We start from the raw sequence: 27,812 nt of genomic DNA, 5'->3' as shown, positions 1-27,812 counted from the left end.
TTTGGGTCTCTTCCTCCTCTTCTAAAAAAGAAATCCTAACTAGGACGACGAAAGGACTGAATTATTATCACTCCTCCACACCCTCACCCAGCCAGTTTTCATCAACTATCCAAGAGTAGAATTGGATCTGAGCAGGGATCAGGAGAATAGATCAGAAACTGTCAGAGGTGGAAGAATCTTTCGGTATCAACTGGTCTATCCCTTTCATTTACAGAGTAAAAGAGAAAGAACTAACTTGTCCAAGATCAGACATCTGGCATAGTGAGTGGTTAAGAACACCAAGCTTCTTGGTTGGTCAAACCAGGTTTTGAATTCCACACTACCTTTTGCTGTCTATGTGGCTTTTGGTAAATTACCAAACCTCTCTGAGCTCCAGTTTCTTCATCTGTGAAATGGGGTTAGCTCCCTACCGCAGAAGATTGTGATAAAGTCAAAATGAGATGATTGAATCTAAAATGTTCACACAATTCATGTAATTAATTGGTCAGTAACATAGTAGCTCTTAACTATATTACTATCATCATCATCAACATTATCATCAGAGCTGGTACTAAAAGCTAGGTCTTGGTGTTCCAGTCCACAGTTTATCACTGGATAGTATTTCACAGCTTCCCAAGTGATTTCAGGTATGCTTCCTGATCAGACACAAGCCACATAGGAATTGTTATCTTCCTTTTCATTATGTTTCCCCTCCCTCCCCAGCACCTAGAAAATGCTAAGTATGTGCTCTACCACTTAAACTTCCAACCCTTGCTTTTTAAAAGATAGAGGTAGAGGAGGTGAAAAGACCCGCCCAAAGTCACCATCTCATATAAGCGAGAGCTCGGCCCTTTTGTCTTCTGGATCATATCTACATCATCTCCCTCCTGAGGGATCTGGTGTGCTTCCTTCCCCTGCAAAATTGCTAAAAAAAAAAAAAAAAAAAAAAAATTGGTAGGGGATGAATTATTTATTAATTCAGCAATACATTGTTAATTCAGAACCTACATGTTAAGTTCTCAGTCTCACAAAGTTATTGAGGCCTTTTGATATGTCAGGCACTGTTTTAGTTTCCAGGGATACATCAGGGAACAAGAAAGGTCTTTGCCCTTGTGCAGTTAACTAGAAAGTGGGGGAAGGAGGCTGACAATCAGCAAACAAAATAATTTTAGAGTGATATAGTCTATGAGAGAATTCAAAAACACTCCCTACCCCTAATCTCTTCTGAAGTAGGAGGCATGTTCCAATTATCAAGTTGTCCTTCAGGAAAAGGCTCTGATAGTACTTTGCTTTTGCCAATGAGCTTGGTGTCTGGAGACTCAGAGCTTTCCACTTGCACTACAGTTTACCTGCTTATTGTCTGCAGCTGTATTCTTCGTGCCTGGAAATGAACAACTGCAGTGATCATCTCTATCTGGGTTCAATGCCTGCCAAAAGCCTAGCTGGAAAGATTAGCTTTCCTCCACCTTGCACTGCAGCAGGATGTACCTGTCAGTACATCCCCTGTCACTACAATACCCAGAAGCCAGATCTGCTCTCTCTCTCTTTTTTTTTTTTCCTTCTCTTTGCTGTCCTGTGGAAGACAATCCTTAGAGGAAATTATTTTCTTTTTTCTCTAGGGTTTGTAGATAATTACTAGAAGAGAATTACTGTTGGTACAGGGGGCACTGTTGACCCACCCTCTTCCAAAGCCTTAAAGGTACATGAACATCTCATGCACTAAAAAAGGAAGTTAGAGAATAATTATTTGCTTAATAAGAAGATTCATAGCTGGGTTCAGTGGTGCACGCCTGTAATCCCAGTGGCTTAGAAGGCTGAGACTGGAGGATTTCAAGTTCAAAGCCAGACTCAGCAAAAGCAAGGCGCCAAGCAACTCAGTGAGATCCTGTCTCTGAATAAAATGCAAAATAGGGATGGGGATGTGGCTCAGTGGTTGAGTGTCCCTGAGTTCAAACCCCTGTAAACCACCCCCTGCTGTAAAAAGAAGATTCATAATAGGTTTTGCCCCCACCCATCCCCAGTACCATGAAGAGAAGAGGTAAGAAAGGAAGAAAGAAAGGAAGGAAAAAAGAAAAAGATTTCACTCTTACACTTCTTTTAGCCAGATCTTCTTGTTTATTGGTTCCTAAGGTCCTTGACAAAGTTTTAAATGTTGTGTGGGAAAATTAAGGGCAACAAAGTGAGTTTTTCTAAAATTTAACCTCTCTATTGAATTCAAAGGATGTATGCAATTTAAAATTTTAAAACAGTGGTTTTCAAACTGTAGGGGACAACCTATAAATGGGACCAACTTTTTATTTTTTTATTTTTTTGAGGAATAGGATAATAGAAAACATCAGTTCATCTCATATAGTAAGGGTAAATTTTTATTCCAGTTCTTGTATGTTAGCACAAGATATAAATTATATTTATTATTTTCTGAAAACACTGTTTTTAATGAAACCACTTTATTCTGAGGTTGTGTTCTTCCCATTTTTGGATTATTAAGCTTTTTAAGTTCCTCCTTACCAGAATAAGAATAAAATATTTTGGGTTGTAGCTTATGGTTGAGCACTTGCCTCACATGCGTGAGGCACTGGGTTTGATCCTCAGCACCACATAAAAATAAATAAATAAAATAAAGATATTGCATATATATATTATATATATATATATATATATATATATATATATATATATATATATATAGTGCCCATAATAAAAAACTTGGAAATTTTGTTATAGTAGAGTTAAACATGATTACATGATTTGCTTTGTTGGCAGTGTAAGTAAACATCTTGTGGTATACAGACAACCACAAAAATATCCATAAGAGTTGAAAATTCCCTTTATAAGAATTATAAGAATTTATAAGAATCTTAGGAAAGATCCCAAGTATTAAAAAAAATTGTAAGAGTATTATAACTTTATGTTCAAAATTGGAGAATTGATTAAGTAAACCAATAGATATCCATCCATGTATGTAACTATTTAAAGTAATTGTCATAATAATATGAGAAGAATGCTCTTATAATAAAATATTAAAATTATAAGTAGAGTAACCACCTACATTGTGCTGCCAAATGCTAGGTGTTATGCTAAGTGCCTTTCCTAATAACTCATTTAGTCCTTATGTCAACTCTGTGAAGTAAGTCCTATTATTCTCATTTTACAGATTAGAAAACTGAGCACATCAATTTCCAACAATTCCCTGACACAACCTGGATATCTTACATTTCAGTTCAATTCTGATACTACCTAGAGTTATCTCATACCCTACATGTTAAGTTCTCAATCTCACTTTAGATACCAGCCCCAGTGGGTAGAATAACCATAGAACTCAGAATGCATATACTTATGATTACAAATTTTTAGTAAAAGATACAACTTAGAAACAGCCAAATGAAAGGTATGAGCCTAAAGTAGAATGGAGCATCTATGCCCTCTATTAGGGAGCCATACTCCTAGCACATTTATTTGTTCACCAACCCAAAAGCCACCCAAGTAGTTGTTTCATGGTTTTCATATGGAGTTTCATTTCTTAGGCATGATTAAACCATTGACCATGTGACTGAAATCAGTCTATAGTCACCACAACTCAGGTGGGGTGGTACCAAGTTATATCTTCAAAACACACACTTGGTTTTTCTGGCAGGGCCAATTCCTGCCTTGAAACTATCTAAGGACCCTCCATGAATCACCTCATTAGCATAATTTCTGATATGGTTGACAGGGGCTCATTATGAATAACAGACAGTCCTATCAAGAAGTTCTAAAGTTATTAGGAGCTCTGTGCCAAGAACCAAGGGCAAAGATGAAATATATTTTTTATACCACACTGCGGCACAGAGAGATTAACTTGCCCATGATCACATAGTTTGTGGCAGCTAAAATTCAAAATTTTAAAGTTGTGTAAAAGTATACTTGAAGAAAATACCCTCAGTATTAAAGTGGTAGGATTATATTAAAAGTATTTTTAATATGGTTATATATGCAACATCATAGGAAATTAAGCCTTTAACTCAACTTGGAGTGGAAATGGTACCCCATTTGACAACCTTAAGTTGTGGAATATTAGGGCTGAAAAAACTCTTTGTAAATGAGGACCTGTGATCCACAGTATGAGACATGCCCCAAATCATACAGGGGGTTAATGACAGAAATAAGGCTAGGATCCATTTCTTGTTCTCTAATAAGATGTCCATCTCATTTTTTAAGGTATCAGTTAGATGCCCCTCTGGTCCATGTTTATGTAGATTAGATAAGGGTATGGGTTGTAGCTTTCATTTCTGCTAACAAATCATGTCCTTTACCACTTTCTGATTTTTATGTAAGGACCCTCATCCCTTTTTATACCAAGCCTCAAGTTTTAGCTTAGAAAAATGAACTTCTCAGGTGAAAGGGCCAAATGGGACTTTGTAATTGATTCCCTGATCTAACCTTGGCCTCCAACAGGGGAAGAAGGTGAAATGAAGGTATAAATTTCCCTTTGCAAATCCTTTCCCCAAGTTACCTTAGTTACCAGAAAAAATTTTCCATTACAGGGTTCCGTGGACTGCCCCACTCTGGAGTTTGAATATGGAGATGCAGATGGGCATGCAGCAGAGTTGTCAGGTATGAAATATATGGGTCACTAGGAAGTGGAACAGTAACCAGGAGGAGAGGAAGGTGCCTGTGATCTCTGGCAGCTTCTCTGGTCTCAGCAAGGCTCTTCTCCACATTGCTTTTCCTCTCCATTCTCTAGTGGTAATTATCTCTGTGTTTGTTTTCATATTGTCTTTTGTGAATTCTCTTTAGCTATAGTGCTCTTTCTGCTCACCCTTATTTATTTGTTTTGGTACATTTTCAAATCAGTTTTTTCTCCACCTTCTTCCCATCAACTTCGCTCTCTTCATGTCTTTGCATGCCCATTCTTTCTGCTACCCTCTCTTTATCCCTTAATCTCTCTCTCTGTTTCTCTTAATCTTCTCTAACCTCCATCTTTCTCCCTTCCATTAATACCTGCCCCTCATGAAAATCTCAGCAATGTCTACAGAAAACTCTAGACAACTGGCCAGCTGAGCAAGACTAGACATGTCACCTGCATCCATCACAGCAGAGCTCTGCCTTTGAATGTTTGTGAGTTGGAGTTAAGTGATCCCATTCTTCTTTCATTTTGGGCTGCATCTCTGTCTGGATTTTTAGCTTAGGGTAAACGTGACCTCACATTAAGGGCCTCAGTGTTACACATGTTATGAATGTTAGTTATTAATAAACAAGCTTCAGTGAAGATTGTACAGAAGTTAATATTCTGTCACATGGAAGTGAGACTTTGAAACATACTTTTTCAGAGTTAAAAGACAAACATTTTAAAAGAAGTTTCTGTGAATAAGCACAGGGAATAAATTTTGTCATGAGTGACAGAGAAATAGAGAGCTAAGCTTAATAATGAACAATGGATTCAAATCCAGAATATGTATGTTTATATGTATGTATGTATATTAGAGAGAGAGGGATGGCCAAAGAAGTGATGAACAACCCAGTAGAGAAGTGAACAAAGAATATGAATATGAATTCATAGAAGAAAAAACTAAATGGTCAGTAATTATATGAGTATCTGGGGTGTAATTCAGTGTTTTCCTAGCATGCAATCAGTCCCCAGCACCATAAAAATAAACAAACATATGAAAAGATGTTCAGCTTTATTAGTAAATGGGGAAAGGCAAAATAATGAGATATAACTTCACAGTATTCATATTGCAAAACTTAAAAGCCTAAGGTTGGTGAGGATGCAAAGAAATGAGCATTTTTCTGCACTGCTACGTATAGCAGTATGGGGAAGCTAAATATAAAGTTGGAAGGCAATTGGACTTGAACTTACTATCCTCCTGCCCCAGCCTTCTGAACCAATGGGATTACAGGCATGTACCACCATGCTTACTTAGATAAAATATTTTCAAACAGAACAATATAATGTGTTGTTTACAGCTGCATACAAGTCATATCTAATAAAATTGAAAATATAAAACCTATTATGACCCAGTAATTCTATTAGATATATATTAAATATATATTCTAAAGAACCTTACACTTGGGCACAAAAAAATGTACAAAGATGTTTATTACAGTCTTGTTTATAATTCTGAAAAATTTAAATCAATCTAAAATACCCATCAGTAGGGGAATGGATAAACTATAGTATATCAGTGTTATAGTCTACTTGTCAGGAGCCGCTCTGGAAATAAATACCCTTAAATCCTGAGCAAGAGATACTGAACAATTATTGCACCCCACAATAACTTGGGTTTTACCTCTGCTCAGGAGTAGGCGTTACCTCGTGGGGTTAAGTTACCCTCACCTGTTCCTTTGTAATCCTACCCCTTCTGCCTTCTTAGGATAGAATGTCCTAAGAAACAGCTTCCTCTCAAATAAAAGCCCACTTCCGAACTGCTCTCTCTCTCTCATTAGCCTCTCATGATCTTCTCTTGCCCCCCTTTTTGGGGAGCCTGAGGCCGGGAGCCAGGGAAAGCCGTCCTGAAGCTTATAAAAGGTATTCTGTGTCTGTGTGGTATTTTGCATCACCCCAAATTCACACAAGTGACTTTAGTTCAGCATGGGCAGCAGTCTACACTGTAGCCATTAATATAGTTGATCTGTATCAACATGCTTCTATATCAATAAACGCTAAAAACAAAAGTTGGTGGAAAGCAGTGACAGCACAATTTATACAATATGATACTGTTTTAGATAAAAACATTTTTGTACTTGGGTTTGAACTCAGGGGTACTCTACCACTGAGCTCCATCCCCAACCTTTTTTATTTTTTATTTTGAGTCAAGGTCTCATGAAATTGCCTAGGCTGGACTCAAACTTACTATCCTTCTGCCTCAACCTCTTGAGTTACTGGGATTACAGGTGTGTGCCACTAGATAAAATCTTTTCAAACAAAACAATATCATATGATGTTTACAGATATACACATGTGTAGTAAAAGTATAAAAGTGGAGATGTGAGGGGCTGTGGCTGTGGCTCAGCAGCAGTGCACTTGCCTGGCATGTGTGTGCACTGGGTTCAGTTCTCAGCACCGCATATAAATAAATAAAATGAAGGTCTATCAACATCTAAAAAAATTTTTTTAAAAAGTATACATGTGAAGGATACACACCAATTTCATTATAGTGATTACTTCTAGAGAAGGGAATAAAAGACTGGGGAACAGTCTGAAGCAAATATAGCAAATTAACATTTGTTTAATCTGGGTAGAAGATACACAGGTGTCTTAAATGTGTTTTTACTTATCTGTATATGAAATCTTGAGATCTAAAACTTAAAAAATAAGAACTTTAAAAATCAAAGCCCAGTTCCTAAGAGCTTTTGCTTATTTTTCTCCTATTCAAGTACTAACCAAGTCCAATTCTCCTTAGCTTCCAAGATCAAATGAGATTGGGCATATTCAGGGTGGTATGGCCATGGACAAGCCTTGTTCACATTTCTGACTCATAAAAAAAAATAGTGGCTGGGGTGTAGCTCAATGGTAGAGAACTTGTGTAAATTCAATCCCCAGCACCGCAAAAAAAAAAAAGAAAGAAAGTCACAGTGAAATCTTTGCCTGCCTACACCTGCCTGTAGTCCCAACTACTTGGAAAGCTGAGGCAGGGGGACCATTTGAGCCCAGAGTTTCAAGACCAGCCTGAGCAACTTAGTGAGACCCTGGTTCAAAAAATATATAAGATATATAATATCCACATTCTCCACTAATGACTAAACTATTTAAGATTCAGAGATGAGATTTGCTTCTAGTCACTCCCAGATTCTGGAACTTGGGACTCAGAAGCTCTGACAAGGGGTTTCTCATTAGACAGCTGACTGAAATATAAAGGAATTTCTCTTTTTTGTAATTATCTCTGACAGGGGAGTGGGGAATAGAGATTTTAAGGAACTCTTGTTAATCACCTATTGATTTTTAAAATTTCAGTTCTTTATCTTCTATAAGACAAGGGTACAGGTAGAATGTTCTAGAATTTGTGTATTTATAGGAATGAACATTTTTATTCTCAAGCTTTCTGCATTTTATATTAGAGACTACTGTTAGTTAAATTAGGTTTTCCTGAGCATAATCAGCCCTTTGGCAACCATAACTGCTTTCTACATGGTTTGCTGCCCAGGTGGCTATGGACAGAAACCTAAACTTTTATACCTTTCAAGGAAACACAGCAGGGAGAGTGAACTGCCTCCAACCCTGAAGAGCAATCAGCAGGTATTTTTTCAGTCCTTGTGCTGGCTTCCTGAACAACACAAGGCTCTTGCCACTAAATTTCAGGAGTTGTATTGCCTTTCTCTTCTGTAGAGATAGGATAGTTCCATTCTGAGTTGACAAAGTAGAATGGGTGACGGCCCTAAGAAACAGGAGGGTTGACTTTAAACCTTCTGTGCTCCAATCCTCCTCCTGGTCCTCACCAAATGTCGAAGGCTGCCTTCTCTGCTGCAGCAGCCAGCTGGCAGGAGGAGGACAGGTTTGATGGTTTAATCACCCAGGGACACAAGTGGCTATTTTTAACTGCTCTGAAAGGGAGGAAGCTGGCTCTGAATTGAATTGGACACAGGAATGTGTTGTAAGTTCAGCTCTTTCATGCCACCCTCTCCACCTTGCCCTCCCGCTTTTTTTTTTTTTTTTGGTACTGGGGATTGGACCCAGGAATGCTTAACCACTGGGCCACATCCCCAGCCCCCCCCCCTTTTTTTAATTTGGGAAAGGCTCTCACTAAGTTGCTTAAGACCTTTCTGAGTTGCTGAAGCTGGCTTCAAACTTGCGATCCTCCTACCTCAGCCTTCCCAGTCAGTCACTGGGATTATAGGCATGCACCACTGCGCCTGGCCTCAGTCCCTTTCTTTAGGGTCTCCCAAATGTGACCCTGTTCTGTCTTTCCTGCCACAGAATTGTATAGCTACACTGAGAACCTGGAATTCACCACTAACAGGAGATGCTTTGAAGAAGACTTCAAGACTCAAGGTGATCCCAGACCCATACTCATAGAGACATGATTTTTTCCCTCCATGATATCCCAGTCTGATCTATTAAAAGGCTGTAGCAAAATATAACTCTTCAGCTTCCTCCCCCATGACCATATACCCTTCCCTCTTGCACGTGGGATACAGGATTCTCTATATCTCAAATAAAGAGGTAATGGGGTAGAAGCGAGAGAATCTTGAGCTGGGCTTCTTTCCCTGGTATAAGGGTCCAAGAGAACAGTGGGTGGTAAGGCAAGGCTGGACTAGTGCCCTTTTGCCTGATGGAACCTCATGCCTACTTTAGTCTTTGACATTAATGTTTAACCTCTGCCTCTAACTCTGCTCCACTCTCAATAGCAATTTTTTGTGCCCACACTATGGTATCTTCAGATCTCCATTTTCTTACTTGGTAAAAGGCAATTCAATTTTCAATTCAACAAATGTGTGGTGAGTATGTGTTGTATTAGATGCAGGAATCCGGGAGAAGATAAATTTTCCACTTCTACAAAGAGGTTATGGTTTATAGCAATGGGAAGGTGTATACAAAACTAGTTGAGTCCAAGAGAAAAATACTAAATGTCATAGAAAAATAAAATATCTTAGGAGCAGAGTCTTTGACTGGAGCATTAGTGTAAAAGAGGTCATCTTATATCAGGCCTTTAAGGATGATTAGGAGTTAGGTATGGATGGAGATAGCAGGAACTCCGTGAGAAAGGCAGAAAAATAGGACAGAATAGGCTCTGTGTATGTGTAAGACTGAGAAAATTTTGATGATGAGGCTACAGAATGGGTTCAGCACAGAACATTTTGGGTCCTTTTCCTGTTCCTTTTTCTTTCTTAGCTAAATAAGAAAAACTTTGGGCTGGGGATATAGCTTGTTGGTAGAGCACTTGCCTAGCATGTGTAAGGCCCTGGATTTGTTTGTTTGTTTGTCTTCCCAGCACTACAAAACATAACAAATTAGGAAAATTTTTGGAAAAAAAGAATTGTTAGGGGGGCTGGGGTTGTAGCTCAGTGGTAGAGCATGTGTCTCTCATGTGTGAGACCCTGGGTTTGATCCTCAGCATCACATAAAAATAAATAAATGAAATAAAGACATTGTGTCCATGTATAACTAAAAAAAAAAATTAAAAAGAATTGTTAGGGGCTGAGATCAGAGGTACTATCAGGAGCCTTTCTGAGAAGGGTTGACAATAGCCAATACTGTATGTATATGGTCTTTTATTCCCAGTGCAAGGAAAGGAATGGCTGGAGTTGGAAGAAGATGCCCAAAAGACCTATGTGATGGGACTTCTGGACCGGCTGGAAGTGGTCAGTAGGGAGCGGCGACTGAAGGTGGCCAGGGCTGTTCTGTATCTGGCCCAAGGTTAGTACCAACTATTTCTAGAGACAAGTAGAGGCTGAGGAGGGAAGTGGAATGAGGTAAACTGTGCTAGGAAAGCAAGTTCCGCTTGCCTCTCAAGGACACATCTTGCCATGGGCTAGGAATAACCCACACTTATGAGGAAGATAAATTGGTGTTGGGTACTATTCTGGATCCCTTGGGATATGCCCTTATTAGGCATGTCAGAATTTCTTATGGGATTCTTTTTTCCTAATTTGGACTGTAAGCATATGTGAAGATTACCAAGAGAGTCAGTGTGGTCAAAGCTGACAGTGTACTACCAGCTAAGCATAGAGATGTCTTTCAGTTGTTTGTAGGCCCCAACACTGAAGGAAGGCAAGGGTATATCACAGATCACACATGGACACTCTGCATGGTTTCTTGTTGGCATTTTGAAGATTCAAGCCAACATAGCAACAGGAAGGGATGCTGTAAGTATAATTTGGTGACAATTAGAACTAATTGAGATTAATTGGGGAACTCTTCCCAGAAGAGACCTGTTAGCTAGGTGTTGGAAAGGAAAAGGAGATAGATAGCCTACATGGAGTAGTGAAATAAGCCCTGAGATCATAAATATAAGGATTGTTAGCAAACCAACTAGTTGGGAAATTGTAAAAAAAAATAAATAAATGGAGAAGAAAGAAGATGGACATTGAGTAAAGGAAAAACTTTAACAAATAAGGTGGTGCCACCCCATCTCTTGGGTTTGATGCTCTGACTAGTGGCCAATATGGAAGCATTTTTGCCTAAGGATATTCTCTGCAGCCCACACAAGGCAGCCAGGAAGTGTAGGTAATTAATATGCTTTCTGAGTCCAGCAGACCTCATAAAATGACTGACAGTAGTAAGTAGATGAAAAGCCTGATTATCTCACCCCTCTTGGATGGAATATTTCTGAGTTGTTTTATAGAGTTCCAGAGCTTCCTCTGGGGTTGAGTGTTTTGGGCTGCCTTCTCTATCTCATTTCTCTACTCCTCTACTGATTATTCCCAAATAAACTACTTGAATTTCAGTCCTTACTTATCTCAAGATCTGCAACTGGGGGAACCCAAACTTAAGACTCCCTTGTTGAGTACTTTGGACCTAACCCTGGAGACTACCTCACCTCTCCCCTTCCTCATTTGTTGAAATTCTTTGGGGTTTTGAAGTTCTGCCCTACATTTGTTAGTCTATTTATTAGGCAGGGTATTAGAGAAAAGCCTTAAGACCATGGGGCAAGGTGGAAAGTACTGAGATACCTGTCCCTGCTCAACTTCTATGGCAATTGTCTGGTCCTTTAGGCACTTTTGGGGAATGTGATTCAGAGGTTGATGTGCTACACTGGTCCAGGTACAACTGCTTCCTGCTCTATCAGATGGGGACCTTCTCGGCCTTCCTGGAGCTACTCCACATGGAAATCGAGTAAGAAACCTTAGGGGAGGGGCTGGCCTAGATAACCCTCTTCTTTGATGGTACCTCATGTTCTATGATGATTTCCTTAGTAGAGACACCTATAGAGCTGGGTCTACTCAGCTCAAAGCTCACTGAAAGTTCCTTTCCATCTGGCCATTTCCTAATATTCTGTCCTCCATTCTTGAAGTTGTGTTCAGCCCCAGCTTTTGCCCCAACTATAGCTTCAATCCTGGAACCTATCCTGGTTGGGCTCCCTTTTTATCTAAGAACTTTTTCATCTCAGCCAAATTCTGGAATTCATGAAGGAAGCTGTTCTACCTTCATGAACATGACCCAAGAGGAACAGGACCAATTCTTGTCATTGTGCCCAGTTCTTCCTAGAGTTTATAGCTCTAGCAGTGGCTTTATCTACTGCTACTACAGTCACCCCTCATTTTGTCTCATGTCTGTCACCCACCAGTTTAGATGGGGTAGAATCTACTTCTTATTCATCAGGTATTGCTTAGCATCTGTTTTGTGTCCAGCACAGTGCAAGGAAGGCATATTGGGGATCATAAGAGGAATGATATCACAGAACCCACCTTGCCTGTCTTCACCACAGATGAAGGTTTGCTGAGGACAAGGGAATACTATGAACTCACTTACTTTAGACCAGTTTCATTAGCGGCTACATAGCCAGGGAATGACAGATGTTCTTGTTTATGTGTATGATAAGTGGGAGCTTAGGAAGAAAGTAGGCCTTATGGATTCCTGTTGTCTTCCTCCTCCCCGGCAGCAACAGCCAGGCCTGTAGCAGTGCTCTTCGGAAACCAGCTGTCTCCATTGCTGATAGCACAGAGCTCCGGTAAGTGAGACTAACTGTGAGTTTGAGACAGGGACATGTTTAGCACCAGGTTACCCTTTCCCCAAATCCTACCACTAGGAAGTTGCCCTTTAACTAGTCTTCTTGGGTTGGATTCCCACTGGGGAGGTCTCCCATCTCTGGGGTCTCTGACTACAAGCTGAGAACTGTCTTGGAAACCTCATGTGACTCTTCTGTAACATCAGGGTACTGCTGAGTGTCATGTACCTAATGGTGGAAAATATCCGCCTGGAGCGAGAGACAGACCCCTATGGGTGGAGGACAGCACGGGAGACCTTCCGCACTGAATTGAGTAAGAAGTGGCTGCGCTCAAGAAAGGGTTGGAATGGAGTGCTAATGATGGAGGGGAAGCAGAACATCTGCCCAGGACAGGAACATAGTCTTTTTATTTTTCCTTTTTCTTTTTAAAATGAACATACTTTCTTTTGGGATAGATACTACATGGCAAGCATAAGGACTGGGCTTGATTGTCCATTCCCCTGTGTCTATGAGCGAGGACTAGTCATAACTTCTCCATGCCTTGTTTTATATGCTTACAAGTGGGGATAGCTATCCCTTTCCCATTCCATGAATCCCACATGAAAAAATGAGTTGAACCTCTTTGAAAACTGAGCTCTTTTCAAATATAATGGTCATCTAACAGGGATAGGATGTGAAGGCATATGAGGTTTGTTTGTTTGTACCAGGGATTGAACTCAGGGGCACTCAACCACTGAGCCACATACCCAGCCCTATTTTGTATTTTATTCAGTGACAGGGTCTCACTGAGTTGCTTAGTGTCTCACCATTGCTGAGTCTGGCTTTGACCTTATGATCCTCCTGCCTCAGCCTTCTGAGGTGCTGGGATTACAGGCATGTGCCACATTTTACCTCAAGTCATTTTACCTCTATAGCCTCCCTTTCTGCTCTTGAGGGCCTTCCCTCTGAGTCTCACTAAGACTCATTCTCAGGACCAAAGACTCTGGTATTCTTCAGAGTAGGCAAGCACTTTCCTTAGTGGATTCAAAGTCAGGGATACAGGGGCAGGGTTTCAGCTACTTCGTCCTCACTTTCTCACCTGTCTTTCTTTATACTTCCAGGCTTCTCCATGCATAATGAGGAACCTTTTGCCCTTCTGCTCTTCTCCATGGTTACCAAGTTCTGCAGTGGCCTAGCCCCCCACTTTCCCATTAAAAAGGTCCTTCTTCTGCTCTGGAAAGTGGTTATGGTGAGTCGCCGATCCTTCCCATTCCATCTCATCAGATCAGCAATGCCTAACCTCAATTTCTTCTAGTCTGATTCCAGGAGCTAGAGCTAGGCAGCAGAATGACCAGCTGTTAGCCAATAGCTAAGAAGACGTGGTAACAAAGCCATCCTAAAGATATCAGATATTCTATATCAGAGCAGGTTACTATTGGACAAATGGGAGATGCCACTCCATGAGCTGGAGTGTTAATGGCACCTTCCCCTTATAGAGCTAATGTTTCATGGAATGAATACTGGCTGAAAATTGGGAGAAATAGTTCTATTCATTCTAAGGAACCTTGGGAAATTCTGTATCTCAGTTTCTTTAGCTGTAAAATGTTGGGACTAGTGCCTGCACTCCCTCCAGATAAACAAAGGAATTTTTTTTTTTTAACAAAATGAAATTCTGGTAAGTATATGATTGCAAGTATATTCAACTAATCTTCGTCTCTGGCTCCCATTCCACAGGACTGCCTGATCAACATACCCTTCAGGCAGGCCTCATAGGGGGAATTGTCATTTGACTGCAGAAGAAATTAATTCTGTGGGCTCTTAACATCTTCATGAGCCTCTTAAAAAGTAAGATTTAAAAAAAAAAAATCCAGGTGTGGTGGCACACACCTGTAATGCCAGCAACTCTCGGGGCTGTGGCAGGAAGATCACAAGTTCAAAGCCAGCCTCAAGCAACTTAGTGAGGCCCTAAACAACTTACTGAGATCCTGTCTCAAAAACTAAAAAAGACTGGGAATGTGACTCAGTGGTTAAGGGCTCCTGGGTTCTATCCCTGGTTCCAAAAACAAATAAAAATAAATTAAAATAATTTATGAAAAGGTAAGCTCAAGTGGAAAATTTTTAATAAACCAAGATCATTTTCTGTTTTTTCAGAGGAGGCTCCCAGGAATTCCCTTTCTAACTTCTGTTTCCAACCCTGGATCAGTAAATAGGGTTTTATCCTGACCTCTGAGCTCCTTAGACTGAAATGGGAACCATGTCTGCCCCTTGCTGTTTTACTCCTTCCTTATTTAGAAAGGAATCTGAAGAGACTGGAGATTTTGACTTTTTCTTTCAATCCATGTTTCCCTGACCTTACTATCTCTGACTTCCCACCCTTCCTCTCTCTTCTCTGCCCCTTTCCTTGTTTTTACTCTTTTAGTTTACCCTTGGTGGATTTGAGCATCTGCAGGCTCTCAAAATAAAGAAGCGGGCAGAATTGGGCCTGCCTCCACTGGCCGAGGACAGTATCCAGGTGGTGAAGAGCATGCGTGCTGCCTCCCCACCCTCTTACACTCTTGACCTGGGGGAATCTCAGCTGGCACCACCACCCTCCAAGCTGCGAGGCCGTCGTGGTTCTCGAAGGGTATGGACCAAAGCATACAGTAGCACTGCAGCACTGGGTGGCCAAGAATCAAGATTCTAAACCATTCTGGGTATGGTAGGAAAGAGAAGTAAATTACCTGGCTTCTGCTCCAGGTGGGCCCTGTGATCAACCCAAAATCTTAGAATCTTTATTTTGTCCTCTATACTCAGCCCTGACAGGCCCCTGTGCTGTCCTTGATGGAACTCTGTGATATATCATATCATGGCCATGAGTTCTTCAGGATCATTGATGTGGACCTCAATGAATGAAGTTCCTAAGCATCCTGAACATTATTTGGGGTAGAGTCCTGGGGATATGGAACCTGAAAGGGGCTACCAGCACATTCATGTCTGAGGTTAGGTACTAGCATTTTTTGGTAGCAGAAAGATTCACTCTTGAGCCAGTCATACTCTTGTCTGACCATGAAACCACAAACTTACAGTCAAGAGATGACTAGTTAAGGTTCTAGGTATAGTGTACAGTCCTGAAAAAGTCAGAATAAGATACACTGAGACTTGGCCATGTTCCCATGAACATATCTGCCTGACCTACCTGAGTCCACCAACTAAAGATAACAGAGCCAGACAGTCATGCTTAGCAATCCAATTTGCATTATATGCAGTGGAATTTTTTTAATCTTTGTTTTTTATTTTATAAAGTAATGCTTACTCATTGTAGAAATTTGGAACAAATATAAAAATGTGACAAAGGGAGGAAAGAAAAATCACCCACAACTTAACAACAAGAGGCAGTGACTGTTAACTTTTTGGCCTATTTCTGTCCAATCTCTTTCTATAACAAAATTTGAAATTCAGAACTTGCTTCCCTTGCCTAGAAGCAATCTTCTGTGCTCCCCTTCCTCAGTCAGCCAGCTGGAGTATGCTTACATAAGGCAAACTAATTGAATGTTCACTTCAACAGATCATAATTAGGAAGGAAGGTTCTGGCAAAAAAATTAAAAAAGGCATCAATGCTATCTGAAAGCTAAATAACTATAACTTTAGGATTATCTATGCTCTGTTCCTAGCCACATGGTTGCCAGAGGGCTGCTTGTCCTGGGGTTGGCTACTTAGGCTATAAGGTCAAGATAAGAAACAGAATGTTTCTCACATAAGCTGGGGTCCAATTCCATGTTCCCTAAAGTCTGGAAGGCTGTAGGAAGAGGGTGGCTTTAGACAACAGTGCTCAGGGTGAGATCTTAATGTGCTTTCCTCCCCCAACCTCCAGCAACTCCTCACTAAGCAGGATAGCCTGGATATTTACAATGAAAGGGATCTTTTCAAGACTGAGGATCCAGCCACAGAAGAGGAAGAGGAATCTGCTGGTGATGGAGAACGAACCTTAGATGGAGAGTTAGACCTGCTAGAGCAGGACCCTCTGGTGCCACCTCCACCTTCACAGGGACCCCTCTCAGCTGAGAGAGTGGCCTTTCCCAAGGGCTTGCCCTGGGCCCCAAAGGTCAGGTAGGTTTTATTACACCAGGGACCCTGAGCTTTGGAGTTTCAATGACCAAAGGTCCAAGGCAGAATACTCTTTTTTTTTTTTTTTAATATATTTTTTAGTTGTCAGTGGACCTTTATTTTTATTTATTTATTTATTTATTTATTTATATGTGGTGTTGAGGATTGAACCCAGTGCCTCACACATGCCAGGCTACAGATCTACCACTGAGCTATAACCCCAGCCCCTGGAGTACTCTTTTTTCAATGCTTATTAATCTGGCCTGACAGTCAGAACTTCTGGATTTGAAGTTCCCTCTGTTGATTGCCATTGTCCCCCCACTGCTCCAAGCTTCCAGTTGGAGGGGCAAGAGCCCAGAAAATTTCTTTCTCTCAATGTTTGCTTTTCTTCCCTTTTCTGGGGTTGGTCTTTCTACCATCCTCTTAGACAAAAGGACATTGAGCACTTCTTGGAGATGAGCAGGAACAAGTTCATCGGATTCACCCTGGGGCAGTAAGTGACTCTGTGGTCAAAACTGGCTGTAAAATGGCTCCTAGGGGACCAGAGGAGCAGGTGGCTTGCAATGAGGGGGGTTTCAAGTAGTTACTACTTTGCATTCTTTCTGTGGAAATTTTTCCTTGGGTTCCTTCCAGATTCCTCAAAGAACTGTTGTGTTTTTAGTGAGGCATAGCATCTTGAATTAACAAGTCATTTCCCAACTGGGCACAAATTTACTCATGAGGGTGTTAGATTAGATGAAGAAGAGGAGATTATGGTCATAACAGATCCAGTCTTCCCATGTTTCCTCACTATCATGAAAGCTTCCCACTGGCCTCTACAAAACCTAGAAGGCTTTGTTATTGGGGTTTTAATGTCAAAAGTGTCTTTGGGCTACATACCCTTTAAAGCAGAAACCTATCACTGTCAGACCAAGCGAGTCTCCAAGGAATCTCCTAATTTTCAGGAAAACTTCTGTGTGCCATTGTTATCATTATGTTCTGAAGCAAGATGGGGGAAGCTTGCAGAAGAAAGTCCAGAGTATCAGAGGTAGATGCTGAAAGTGGCATTGTCCCTGTGATTCCAGGATGCATGGGTAGTTTTCTGTTATTTTTGAAGCTTATGGTTTGGTGATTCTGGCCTTTCACAGGGACACAGATACCTTGGTTGGATTACCCAGACCCATCCATGAGAGTGTGAAGACCCTAAAGCAGGTGACCAGGGTGGGCTCTCAATCTTCAGGGATAGGGAGCCATCAAGGCAAGTTGAATTACCAGGGTTTTGGGTACTGGGAGAAGCTCTTCTACCAGACACATTCAGGACCTTCTGCATTTCCCCTGCAGGCCTTTTGGCCAAATAGGGAAAACCAAATCCCTTTCTACTTATCCAGTTTACTACATTCAGATAGATGAAAAAGTTTTCCCTTCTTCCTCTCATTCATTTTCCCTATTTCCATTCTTCTCTTACTTCCCACTCCTTGCTTCCTTTCCTTTCCTTTCCTGTCACTTTTCTCTCCCCATAGGTCCGCTTACTTTCAAAGGCCCAAGATTGGGTAGAAATCTGCTCCACATCTATGTGGGTGTCAGCACAGAGTACGGAGTCACCATTCCATACACACATGCATGGCCATCAAGACTCTCAGGGCAGTGGTCTAGGGGCAAAAACCTGTTCTTGGTTTCCCTTAGCACTTTGTTTGAAGGTAAATGCTTAGGTATTTGCTGTTCAACAAAGGTAGAAATATGTCATACATAAAAACACTGTTTGTGAAGCACTTTGATCAGTGCTACTGATACCAAGATTAATAAGACTCCTGCCTTCAAAGAGTTCATCTCTTTTTAGAGTAACAGACCCACAGTAGAACATTTCCTTGTTAGTGAAGAAGTTAAATAATGTGATTGAGGCCTTCAGTCCTTGTCTTCTTATCTTCACCAGCACAAGTATGTCTCCATCGCAGATGTGCAGATCAAAAATGAAGAAGAACTAGAGAAATGCCCCATGTCTTTGGTGAGCCAAAGGGGTCCTGCACAGGAGGAGGGAAGAAGGGACTCTGTCTTCAGTACTGTTACAGAGCACATATGCATGCATTGATTTAGCTTGTTGGTCTTTTTCTGAGTGTCAGGCAAGACAAGTTTCTGCTTCCATGCCATTTTAAAGTTTGGGAAGAAATAATGAACAGGGCTGGGGATATATAGCCCAGTATGTATATAAGTAGAGTGCTTATCTAGTGTATAGAAGTCCCTGGGTTTAATCTCCAGCACCACCAAAAAAAAGGAGAAGAATGGATAATAATAAATAAATGAGGCTATCAGAGAATGATAGATTCAGTGAAGAAAATTTAAATAGGATAACATGATAGAAGCATCTATAGTAGACTACTGTAATATACAGGTATATTTTGTAGCTTTTTTTTTTTTTTTTTTTTTTTTTTGGTGATGCTGGAATTGAACCCAGGGCCTTGTGTATGCAAAGCAAACCTTCTACCATCAGGCTACATCCTCAGCCCAATAGACTACTTTAGATTGGGTAGTCAGGGTAGGTAGAATAAAAGAATGCAGTCAGAGACTGGGCAGATCTGATGTTGAAAAGATGGTGTGTCTTTTTGTTTGCTTCTGTTTTCTTCATGAAGCATGGAGTAGGGTCAGCAGCCATTGAGGGATTGTGGGCAAGGGGGTTTGAGGACAGGGAAGAAGTTAGGAAGTAGGCCTTTTGGGGAAGAGAAAGGCACACCTGCCAGGATTTCCAGGCTTTGTTGAATGCCCATTTAAGACTTATGTCCAGTAAGCCTTAGCTGAGTAATGTAGGATAGAAGGGGCCCAGTCACTCCACCCTGCTTCAGGGTCTCATGGCATTGATCCTTGCCCTATAACAGAGGGGCCTTCATGGAGGAGGGACTGTATTTGCCAAAGATGACACTGAGGTCTAAGCAGCCTTTTGAGTACCTGCACCCCCATTCTGATAAAGACTAAGTTAGGGTCATCAAGAGGTCAGACATGCATGAAGGGCCTGATCAGAAAGGAGAAAGTGATGTTGGTAAGACTAATGAAGAGGGAAAAATTAGTTTTCATCCACCTAAAAAGCATCCTTGTTTTGTTTTCTGGCTCTCTGGCTATAGGTTACTTAACTCCCTTACTAATCCTCCCTATTGAGCCACCTACCCCACCTTTCTGCCTCATAGAGCATTCTAGAGCTCTCCATTGATATCAGAATGGGGTATCTTTTCCCAGGAGTATCAACAGCCTAAGTTAAACCCATGTTTATCCAGAGTGGTTCTGTGTGTGTCCAGCAAAGTAGTAGTTTGAGCCAACTCCTAGGTGGGAGTTTTGACTCTTGATCTGTCATGTGACATGGAAATAAAAATTCTAGATAAGTTGCAAATAATTAGAAAACAAGATTCTTAGATTGTTGGGATAGGAAGAGGCCTCAGAAGGCATCCAGGCCAACCCACTGATCTGATTGAAGAGAAAACTAGGGCTCAGGGAGGAAAGGTCATTTATCCATGGTCATATAGCAAGTCATTAGCACAGCCAGGATAGCAACCTAGATCTGACTCCCACCTTGATGCTTTTTTCATTCTGCCTCTTACAACCAAGAAAATGTGGCCTTTGGTTACCCAGAAAGTGGCCTGGATAAACTATGTGTTTCCTGCCATAGGGAGAAGAGGTGGTACCAGAAACACCATGTGAAATCCTTTACCAAGGCATGCTGTACAGCCTCCCCCAATACATGGTAAGGAGATGGCTGAGCCAGAACTGCCCTTCTCTGCTGCTAGAAAGAGACAGCTAAGAACCATTTCAGACTGAGCTGTCCATCGTTTGAATTTTTTCCTGGGGCTTTGCCCCACATACAGAGCATTCTCCAATACATTAGAATTCTGAGCCTGTCTCAGAGCTCCTCTCCCTAGTCCTTCTTTGGGAGGAGTGGAGAATGAGATGGGTTCTGAATAGAATGCATTGAGGGGCCAACCTTCTAGGTAAGTACCAGAATCCTGAGATCTGCCACTGTCTGTCATGTCTTAGAGATCCTCAGGCTGGGAGTGGTGATAATGCTGATGGTTTTCAGAGTTAGAGAAGGAAAAAGAAAGGCAAAGTTGGGCTTATGCCTCTTCCATCTTATTTCTGTGTGTTGCCCCTCCCACTTTACTTCTTCCATTCTCCCCCTTTGGAAAGAGAAATCTTGGAGCTAAGCCGTATATAAGCTCCCTTCTGGCTTCCTCTTTAGTCTCACAGGCAAACCTCAGGACTGGTCACCTCTGCACTTCTGGATGCAGGGGAGATTTGGTCACAGAAGAACTTAAGAGAAATGCTTTTAAACACTTTTCATTGTGCTGGTGAGGGGTGGAAGAAATGTGACTTCTCCTTTTCTACTTCCCAGATTGCTCTGCTTAAGATTCTCCTGGCTGCAGCCCCAACCTCCAAGGCTAAGACAGACTCTATCAATATTTTGGCCGATGTCTTGCCTGAGGAGATGCCGTGAGTACTCCCACTGGGGCAGCTGCTAGATATTATGTCTTGTCTGCAAGGCCTCTCTGTCCTACCCCACCTTATTAACACAGGGATTATCTTCAAAGAGGTCTCTCCTTTCCCATCAGTATCCCCTTTTCCTGCAGGGCTTTCTACTGTGCTCTATTTAAAAACCCAGCACTGGGGGGGTCTGAGTTCAGTGCCAGTTATTGGCTGCCTGAGTATGTGGGTGGACATTGCTGAGGGATGAGTTTGCCAAAGAGAGACATGGCAACAAAGAGATCAGTGGAGCTTTTCTCCAGACAAGTTTATAAGTGGGAACTCTGGGGGTTTTCCTAGCATAGAAGTTCAGGTTTCCCAGGTTCTGGCTCTATTGTGTATCATTGTATCTGACCCAAATCCCTGTGTCCTTATAGCCCTCCCTCCAATTGGGGCTACCTTCTACACTGACTTCTTTCTCCATTGTAGCATCACTGTTCTCCAGAGCATGAAACTAGGCATTGATGTGAATAGGCACAAGGAGATCATAGTAAAAAGTATTGCTGCCCTGCTCCTACTACTCCTCAAACACTTAAAACTCAACCATATCTACCAGGTGAGCATCTAGGAGCATTTCTCCACAGGACTTTGAGTGTTTTCCTGGCCCTGGTGAAGGACACAAGGGCCCTTATAGTCCCACTAAGCATCTTTTGACTTTTTCTTTTTCCTCATTGAGAGAATCCAGTTTTTGTTGTGTAAGCTTGGGATAAGGATATAGAGTAGGATGTGGGAAACTGCCCTAGAAAGATACAGATGTCGGTGTCCTTGGTAAGATAGCTCATGGTCATGGGTAGGAATTCTTAGGAATATGCCCAGCAAGTTTTGAAACAATGTAAGTCAGAATTCAAATGTTCCACAAAAAGTGGGGGCAGTAAGTTGACTGTACTTTTCTGTAATTCTGAATAAGGCACTGTTCTGATTCTTAAAGGCGTTGAAGTCTTGTAAAGAATACAGATATAAATAGCCAGTTGTAGAGTGATAAGTACTGTGATGCAGGTAAGCATTGGCTGCTATGGAAATACCTAATCCAACTTGAGACAAAGAAGAGGTGACTTCTAACCTGAGTCCTGAAACAGATGTTAGTCAGCATATGGGAGTTGTCAGGGAAGCAGGACAGGAAGCAATTCAAGCAGAAAAGCTAATAGGTCCAGAGGGAAGAGAGCAAAGTTCTTATAGAAACTGTAATTAAATGTTGCTGAAGTTCTGCCTGAAATAGGGGGAGATGAACACGGCCTGATGATACATGAACCATAGGAGTTGGCAGGGACAGATTGTAATAAGTATATTGCACACAATTACTGGGTACCCATAATGTGCCTGGCACCCCTAAGCTTGTGTAGGGCCTCACTTAATTCTCTCACCCCTATAAGGAAGGTCTTATTTTATTCCTGTTTTATGGGTGAAAAAAACCCACAAAATTAAGAAAAGCTAAGACCCTGCTTCGTTTTCCCATGGAGGCATTGTTTGCCTTGCTAAGGAGTTTGGACTTGGTCCTGTGGGCATTTCCAAGATTAGTGATAAAATGGGGGCTTCCCACCTGGGAGGCTATAGGGAGGAGAGGAAGCTCATTCTTGCCCAGAGGCTTTTTCCATTTTCCTCCTAAGAAGTCAGAATCAAGCTTGCTGATAGAAAGTAGGTCCTCGGAGTATAAGCAGGCCCCTGCAGACTTTATGACCATGGCCCTATATGACTAAAACAGAGTATCCTTCCACTTTAGTACATTCATGACATCTTTGGGTGTGATAGGTGTTCTGGTTATTTACACTTCTATTGATGTTTGCTGAGAAGCAACAGGGTTGGGAGGAATAAAAGTGGGTAAGAGATGGTATTCCCAGCAGAAAGAGAACAGAGAACTATGGATGTGTGTTTATGTCTGCTTCTTTAGGTGGGTGGTATGTAGATAAATAACTGGACTGGTGTGCAGCTTGATGGGCCTTGCCATTGTGTGTCAGTGTGGGTGAATCCTTACAGGGCCTGGACATAGCTCAACCTGAAAAAACTTTCTGCTCTTTGATAATGGATATGTGTTGGTTCCTCTGTCTGGGGCTTTGTAAAATACTCTGGGTCAGCTTCCAGGGAGAAAATATTAAGCAAAAGAGGGAAGTAGTTATGACACAAGCTTACTCCCCACTTCTGATCACATATGCAGGGACATTTTGCTTGCTGCCATTTTGCTGATGAGGCAGAGCTGGGAGATTGAAAACACAATAGTTCTCAACCCAGTTTCTGTACTGTCCCAGGTTCTAGCTTCTTCATCTGTAGAGAAATTGTTTCTGATGCTTCTCGGTATATCATAGGCAAAACCCAGGGTGACTAGTCCTATAACACTGCTCTTTTGACCAATTTACCCCACTAGGTCTACCTGGACACAAACACTATCGAAGTTCAAGAAAGGCAAATGGAGCCCCCATGTTCTAGTGCTTATCCCATCAAAGACATCTCGGATTTCTCCGTGAAGTGTCTGTTGGCTGAAGGGCCATTCATTCATTAAAATTCTTAACTGATATTCTAAGTACTAGGAATAATGTTGTGTACCAGACAGACTGCAGCTGGAGCCACATTCCAGTGGTTCATTTGCTTACTATGTGCTGTCTCCATCCTGATGGAGTGATGCCAGCAGTTGCCAGGAGTAAGCTGCACCTGTCCCTGCTATATCAATCATAGTTGAAATTATGAGCCAGAGGTTTGGTATGGAAAACAGCTCTCTTAGGGAGCCTTCTTTTCCTGTTGAGCTTAGGAACAAATCTCACAGCGATTCTATTTATGTGGAGTGTTTTTCGCTCTGGCTTAATTACATTTTGCTTTTGGTCAGGAGCTTACAATACATTGCAGGTTGTCCCTCTCCATGTAGGATGGGCTGGCAGAAGATAAATGTCATCATTTCATAGAAAGGAAGACTGATAACACAAGTAGAAAGTGGATATTCTTTTTTCTTTATTCGTCTTGATTTTGTTCCGTTTTGCTTTTGGTGCTGGGGGTTGAACCCAGGGCCTCACACATGCTGTACCACTGAGCTGTACCCCAACCCCAATATTCTTAGGAATGGATACTAAATGTGTACTTTTCTCTTTTTTCATACATACCTTCTATTTTCCCTGAAGTCAGTAGCTCTTTCTGCTTTGATCTTTTAATTCAGTTTGAATATGTATCACAACATTTGGTATTTGCCAACTGTATCCCTTTGATCCTGAAGTTCTTCAATCAAAACATCTTATCCTACATCACTGCCAAAAACAGGTATGGACTCTTGACAGGTTTATTTCAAGGAGCTATCTTGGGGTGGTTGAAAAATCTATATCATGTCTGTACTGTTCAGTTCTCCTGGTGACCCTAGTCCCTCCTGTCTTGGAGCTGTCCCTGTTAAATTTAATTCCCCTGAAGTGTTAGCTGATGTATAGTTTGGCTTCTTGTATTATAATAGTTTTGAAAACTATTGAATTATAGAAATGAAGCTGCAATGATGAAGTTTCTGTAACGAAAGGACCTGTGGCAAAGACTCAGGAGATTTTTTTTTTTCCTTCACCACAACAAGCAGTCTGGCCATCTCTGATCTTTGTATAAATCATGTTGAAGCATCTGGGGCAATCACACTGCTTTGTAAACCATCAAGTGTTAAACAATAGGCCTTTATTTAGGTAGATCAATTTGTAGTTTTAAAAAAATAAGATATTTTCATATTAATTATTTCATTTAATCTCCTCAGCAGTGCTGAGAGATATTATAAGTTTATTTCTCATTAGGAGCCAAATTCAGACAGGTTAACTGACTTGATCAAGACTACAATGCTTGTGAGTTCTTAAAGTAAGCATCAGGCAGGATCAAAGCACAGGATTTTCTATGAATACAGATTGCCTTTCACCCCTTTAGTCAAGCTAGGATTGGGGAATTGCACCCTAAGTTTGCTACTTTCATGAGAATTGGAAGCATGTTAGTAATATTTACCAGAATTCCTCTACTAGAGGCTAAATTCTTAAAGTAGAAGTAAAGGGGCTGCTGTCACACTTGGGGTGACTAATGAGGGAAGGACTAGGAGAGGTTGTCTCACTAGTCTGTCATACCACCTGAATTCCTTGAGAGGCAGTTCTTGTTTGTAGTTTAAAATGCACATACACCCTCCACCACAGAGCCTGAAACCATGAGACCTGGATTCCTGACCTGGATCTGCCATTTGCTAGCTATGTAATCTTAAGCAAAATACTTAGTTTCTTAGAGCCACATATTTGCATCTTTAAAATGAGAATACCTCCTCTAACTATATAATAGAGCTTTTCCCCCCCTTTTTTTCTTTTTGCAGTCCCAGAGAAAAACCTAGAACTTCATACATGCTAGGCAAGTGCTCTACCACTAAGCTACAGCCCAGCTCCATAGAGCTTTTTTAAAGAAAATATTTTTAGCTGTATATGAACACAATATTTTTATTTCACTTTTTTTAATATACTGCTGATAATCAAACCTAGTGCTTCACACATACTAAGCAAGTGCTCTATCATTGAGCCATAACCCCAGCCCCTCAGAGAGCTTTAATAAGCATTAAGATTAGTGTATATGAAAGTGCTGCTTTAAATATTGTTGCTTTGGGGGGAAACACTGGAGAATGAGTTTTGTTCTAATTACATGGAGACCTCTGCTCTGGTCTTTTTAAAAATGGTACTTAAGATATTCTTGTGGGGGCTGGGGATGTGGCTCAAGTGGTAGCACGCTCGCCTAGCGTGCGTGCGGCCCGGGTTCGATCCTCAGCACCACATACAAACAAAGATGTTGTGTCCACCGAGAACTAAGAAAAAATAAATAAATGTTAAAATTCTCTCTGTCCCCCTCTCACTCTCTCTTTAAAAAAAAAAAAAAAAAAAGATATTCTTGTGGGTTATCAGGGAAAATGAAAGTGTAGATTGGGCTGTGTCAGTGCCACAAATGCATGAGGGCACCTATGTATATCAGTCATAACTCTTGGTTATAAGTAACCCATTCCAACTAGACTAGACTCATGCATAATGAGGAGTTTATTAGAAGAAAACAAGAGGTGTTATCTTGAGGAACCTAAGTCAGGGCTGGGGATGTGGCTCAGTGATAGAGCTCTTGCCTAGCAAGGCCCCAAGTTATATCCCAAGAACCACAAAAATATATTTAAAAGTAAAAAAGGAACCTAAGGCACAAATGGAGCTTTGGGGCTGTGGTTTGGTCTGTAGTGTGGTGAGCCCAGGAAAACTTGTACCTCCATCTGTGGACATGAGGGCTATACTCCATTCAGACTCTCTCACTGATAGATTTGTCTATCTACTGCTCAGACCACTTGGTGATATATGCCCACATGAGCTGAACATGTCACAATGCCATCTCAGAGACTGAATGGACTTTCAATCCTTATTCCAGATTGCCAGGGTTAGAGATCTAACTATGGCTGGGGAAGTATAGAACCTGAATGTCCCCTCCCCAAGTCCATGGGCCTGAAAAGAAGGGGCAGACAATCTACAAGGTATCCAATCAGGTTCTTTTATAATTCAAAGAATGGTAGTCACAGTCTACAGCTTTTGCTTAGGTTACCCTAGACAAAATGGTCCTCTGGTGTAAAACCTATATGTTTTATTTTAAATGATCCCGAAGAACTTAGAACATCCACAGCTCATCATTGAACAGTTCTCTTATGGCTCTTTCAATCTAGATATTCTAGATGCTTGTAAGTTTCTTTGATATTCCCTTAGGCTAGAATTCTATTCAGTGAGAGATTAGAAATAAATTGCATCTTTGATTTCCTGCCCCCACTTCCTAATCACCAGCACCTATTCTGCCATGGGGCTTTGTCAGTGGAGCTAGTTAGACAGGTAGATGAATGTTTATCCTAATAGGACAATACAGAACTGGAAACTCTGGGAGAATCCAGAAGAGTGAATCAAGATGATGAGCTACATAACAGATAGATTCACTGTTCTTTTCCTCCCCTCTCCTACCTTGCCTCTCTTAGGTTATTTTGGCCTAGATTTTTTAAAGATAATGATAAATATTTCCAACCAAATAAGTTGTTTCCTTTTTTATATATGATTTGACCTTTGATGTGTGGAGGCAGGTCTAAGAAACCCCATATTTATATTTCTTATCCCCTGCTTTGCCAACATCCTTTCTCATTTTGAACTGCACTTACTCAGATAGATTGGTGTTTAAAACTACCTTGAATATCAGATTGAGCATCAGAGCCAGGTACAGTGGCACACACCTGTAATCCCAGTGGCTCAGGAGGCTGAGGCAGGAGGATCAAAAATTCAAGGCCAGCCTCAGCAATTTAATGAAGCCCTAAGTAACTTAAGTGAGACCCTCTCTCTAAATGAAATATAAATAGGGCTGGAGATGTGGCTAAGCACCCTTAGATTCAATCCCTAGTACCAGAGAGAGAGAGAGAGAGAGAGAACACACATACCCAAATTCTGCATTATACCAGTGGAGGGAGAAAAGGAAAGAAATAGAACAGTCATTTGTTGAGTGACTATGCTTCTGTCATCATGTGGTAACTTATTTTCCTTCCTGCCTCATGCCTGCTTCCCAGGCTCACCAAAGAGCCTGTAGTTTTCTTGCAGTTCCCCACTGTTGATTTTAGGAACAGATGCTCTTACCATTACTGATCTATTTGATTGGCCCTGCTGCAGGAAGCTGCCCTTGCCTCAATCTTCCTTTAGGAGTGACGTCTATAGTCATTCCCTAGAGCTCCTGGCTTTCAGAAAG

General features: G+C 41.2%; 1 protein-coding gene across 1 annotated transcript in view; it reads left to right on the top strand.

Annotated features, from left to right (window-relative positions):
* The window catches only part of Strip2 (striatin interacting protein 2), a 44,507-nt gene that overhangs the window by 790 nt on the left and 15,905 nt on the right, over positions 1 to 27,812 (top strand). Inside the window, exons 2-17 of the mRNA XM_026392800.2 lie at positions 4,503 to 4,572; positions 8,873 to 8,947; positions 10,178 to 10,312; positions 11,611 to 11,731; positions 12,498 to 12,566; positions 12,770 to 12,876; positions 13,664 to 13,791; positions 14,962 to 15,165; positions 16,393 to 16,628; positions 17,053 to 17,118; positions 17,753 to 17,816; positions 18,535 to 18,606; positions 20,254 to 20,328; positions 20,974 to 21,071; positions 21,531 to 21,657; positions 24,238 to 24,338. Of these exons, the coding sequence (XP_026248585.2) occupies positions 4,503 to 4,572; positions 8,873 to 8,947; positions 10,178 to 10,312; positions 11,611 to 11,731; positions 12,498 to 12,566; positions 12,770 to 12,876; positions 13,664 to 13,791; positions 14,962 to 15,165; positions 16,393 to 16,628; positions 17,053 to 17,118; positions 17,753 to 17,816; positions 18,535 to 18,606; positions 20,254 to 20,328; positions 20,974 to 21,071; positions 21,531 to 21,657; positions 24,238 to 24,338 (1,748 nt within the window). The remainder of the gene's footprint in view (positions 1 to 4,502; positions 4,573 to 8,872; positions 8,948 to 10,177; positions 10,313 to 11,610; positions 11,732 to 12,497; positions 12,567 to 12,769; positions 12,877 to 13,663; positions 13,792 to 14,961; positions 15,166 to 16,392; positions 16,629 to 17,052; positions 17,119 to 17,752; positions 17,817 to 18,534; positions 18,607 to 20,253; positions 20,329 to 20,973; positions 21,072 to 21,530; positions 21,658 to 24,237; positions 24,339 to 27,812) is intronic.

Source organism: Urocitellus parryii, chromosome 3, assembly GCF_045843805.1.
Source record: "Urocitellus parryii isolate mUroPar1 chromosome 3, mUroPar1.hap1, whole genome shotgun sequence".
Lineage (NCBI taxonomy): Eukaryota > Metazoa > Chordata > Mammalia > Rodentia > Sciuridae > Urocitellus > Urocitellus parryii.
This window is presented reverse-complemented; position numbering and strand designations above follow the sequence as displayed.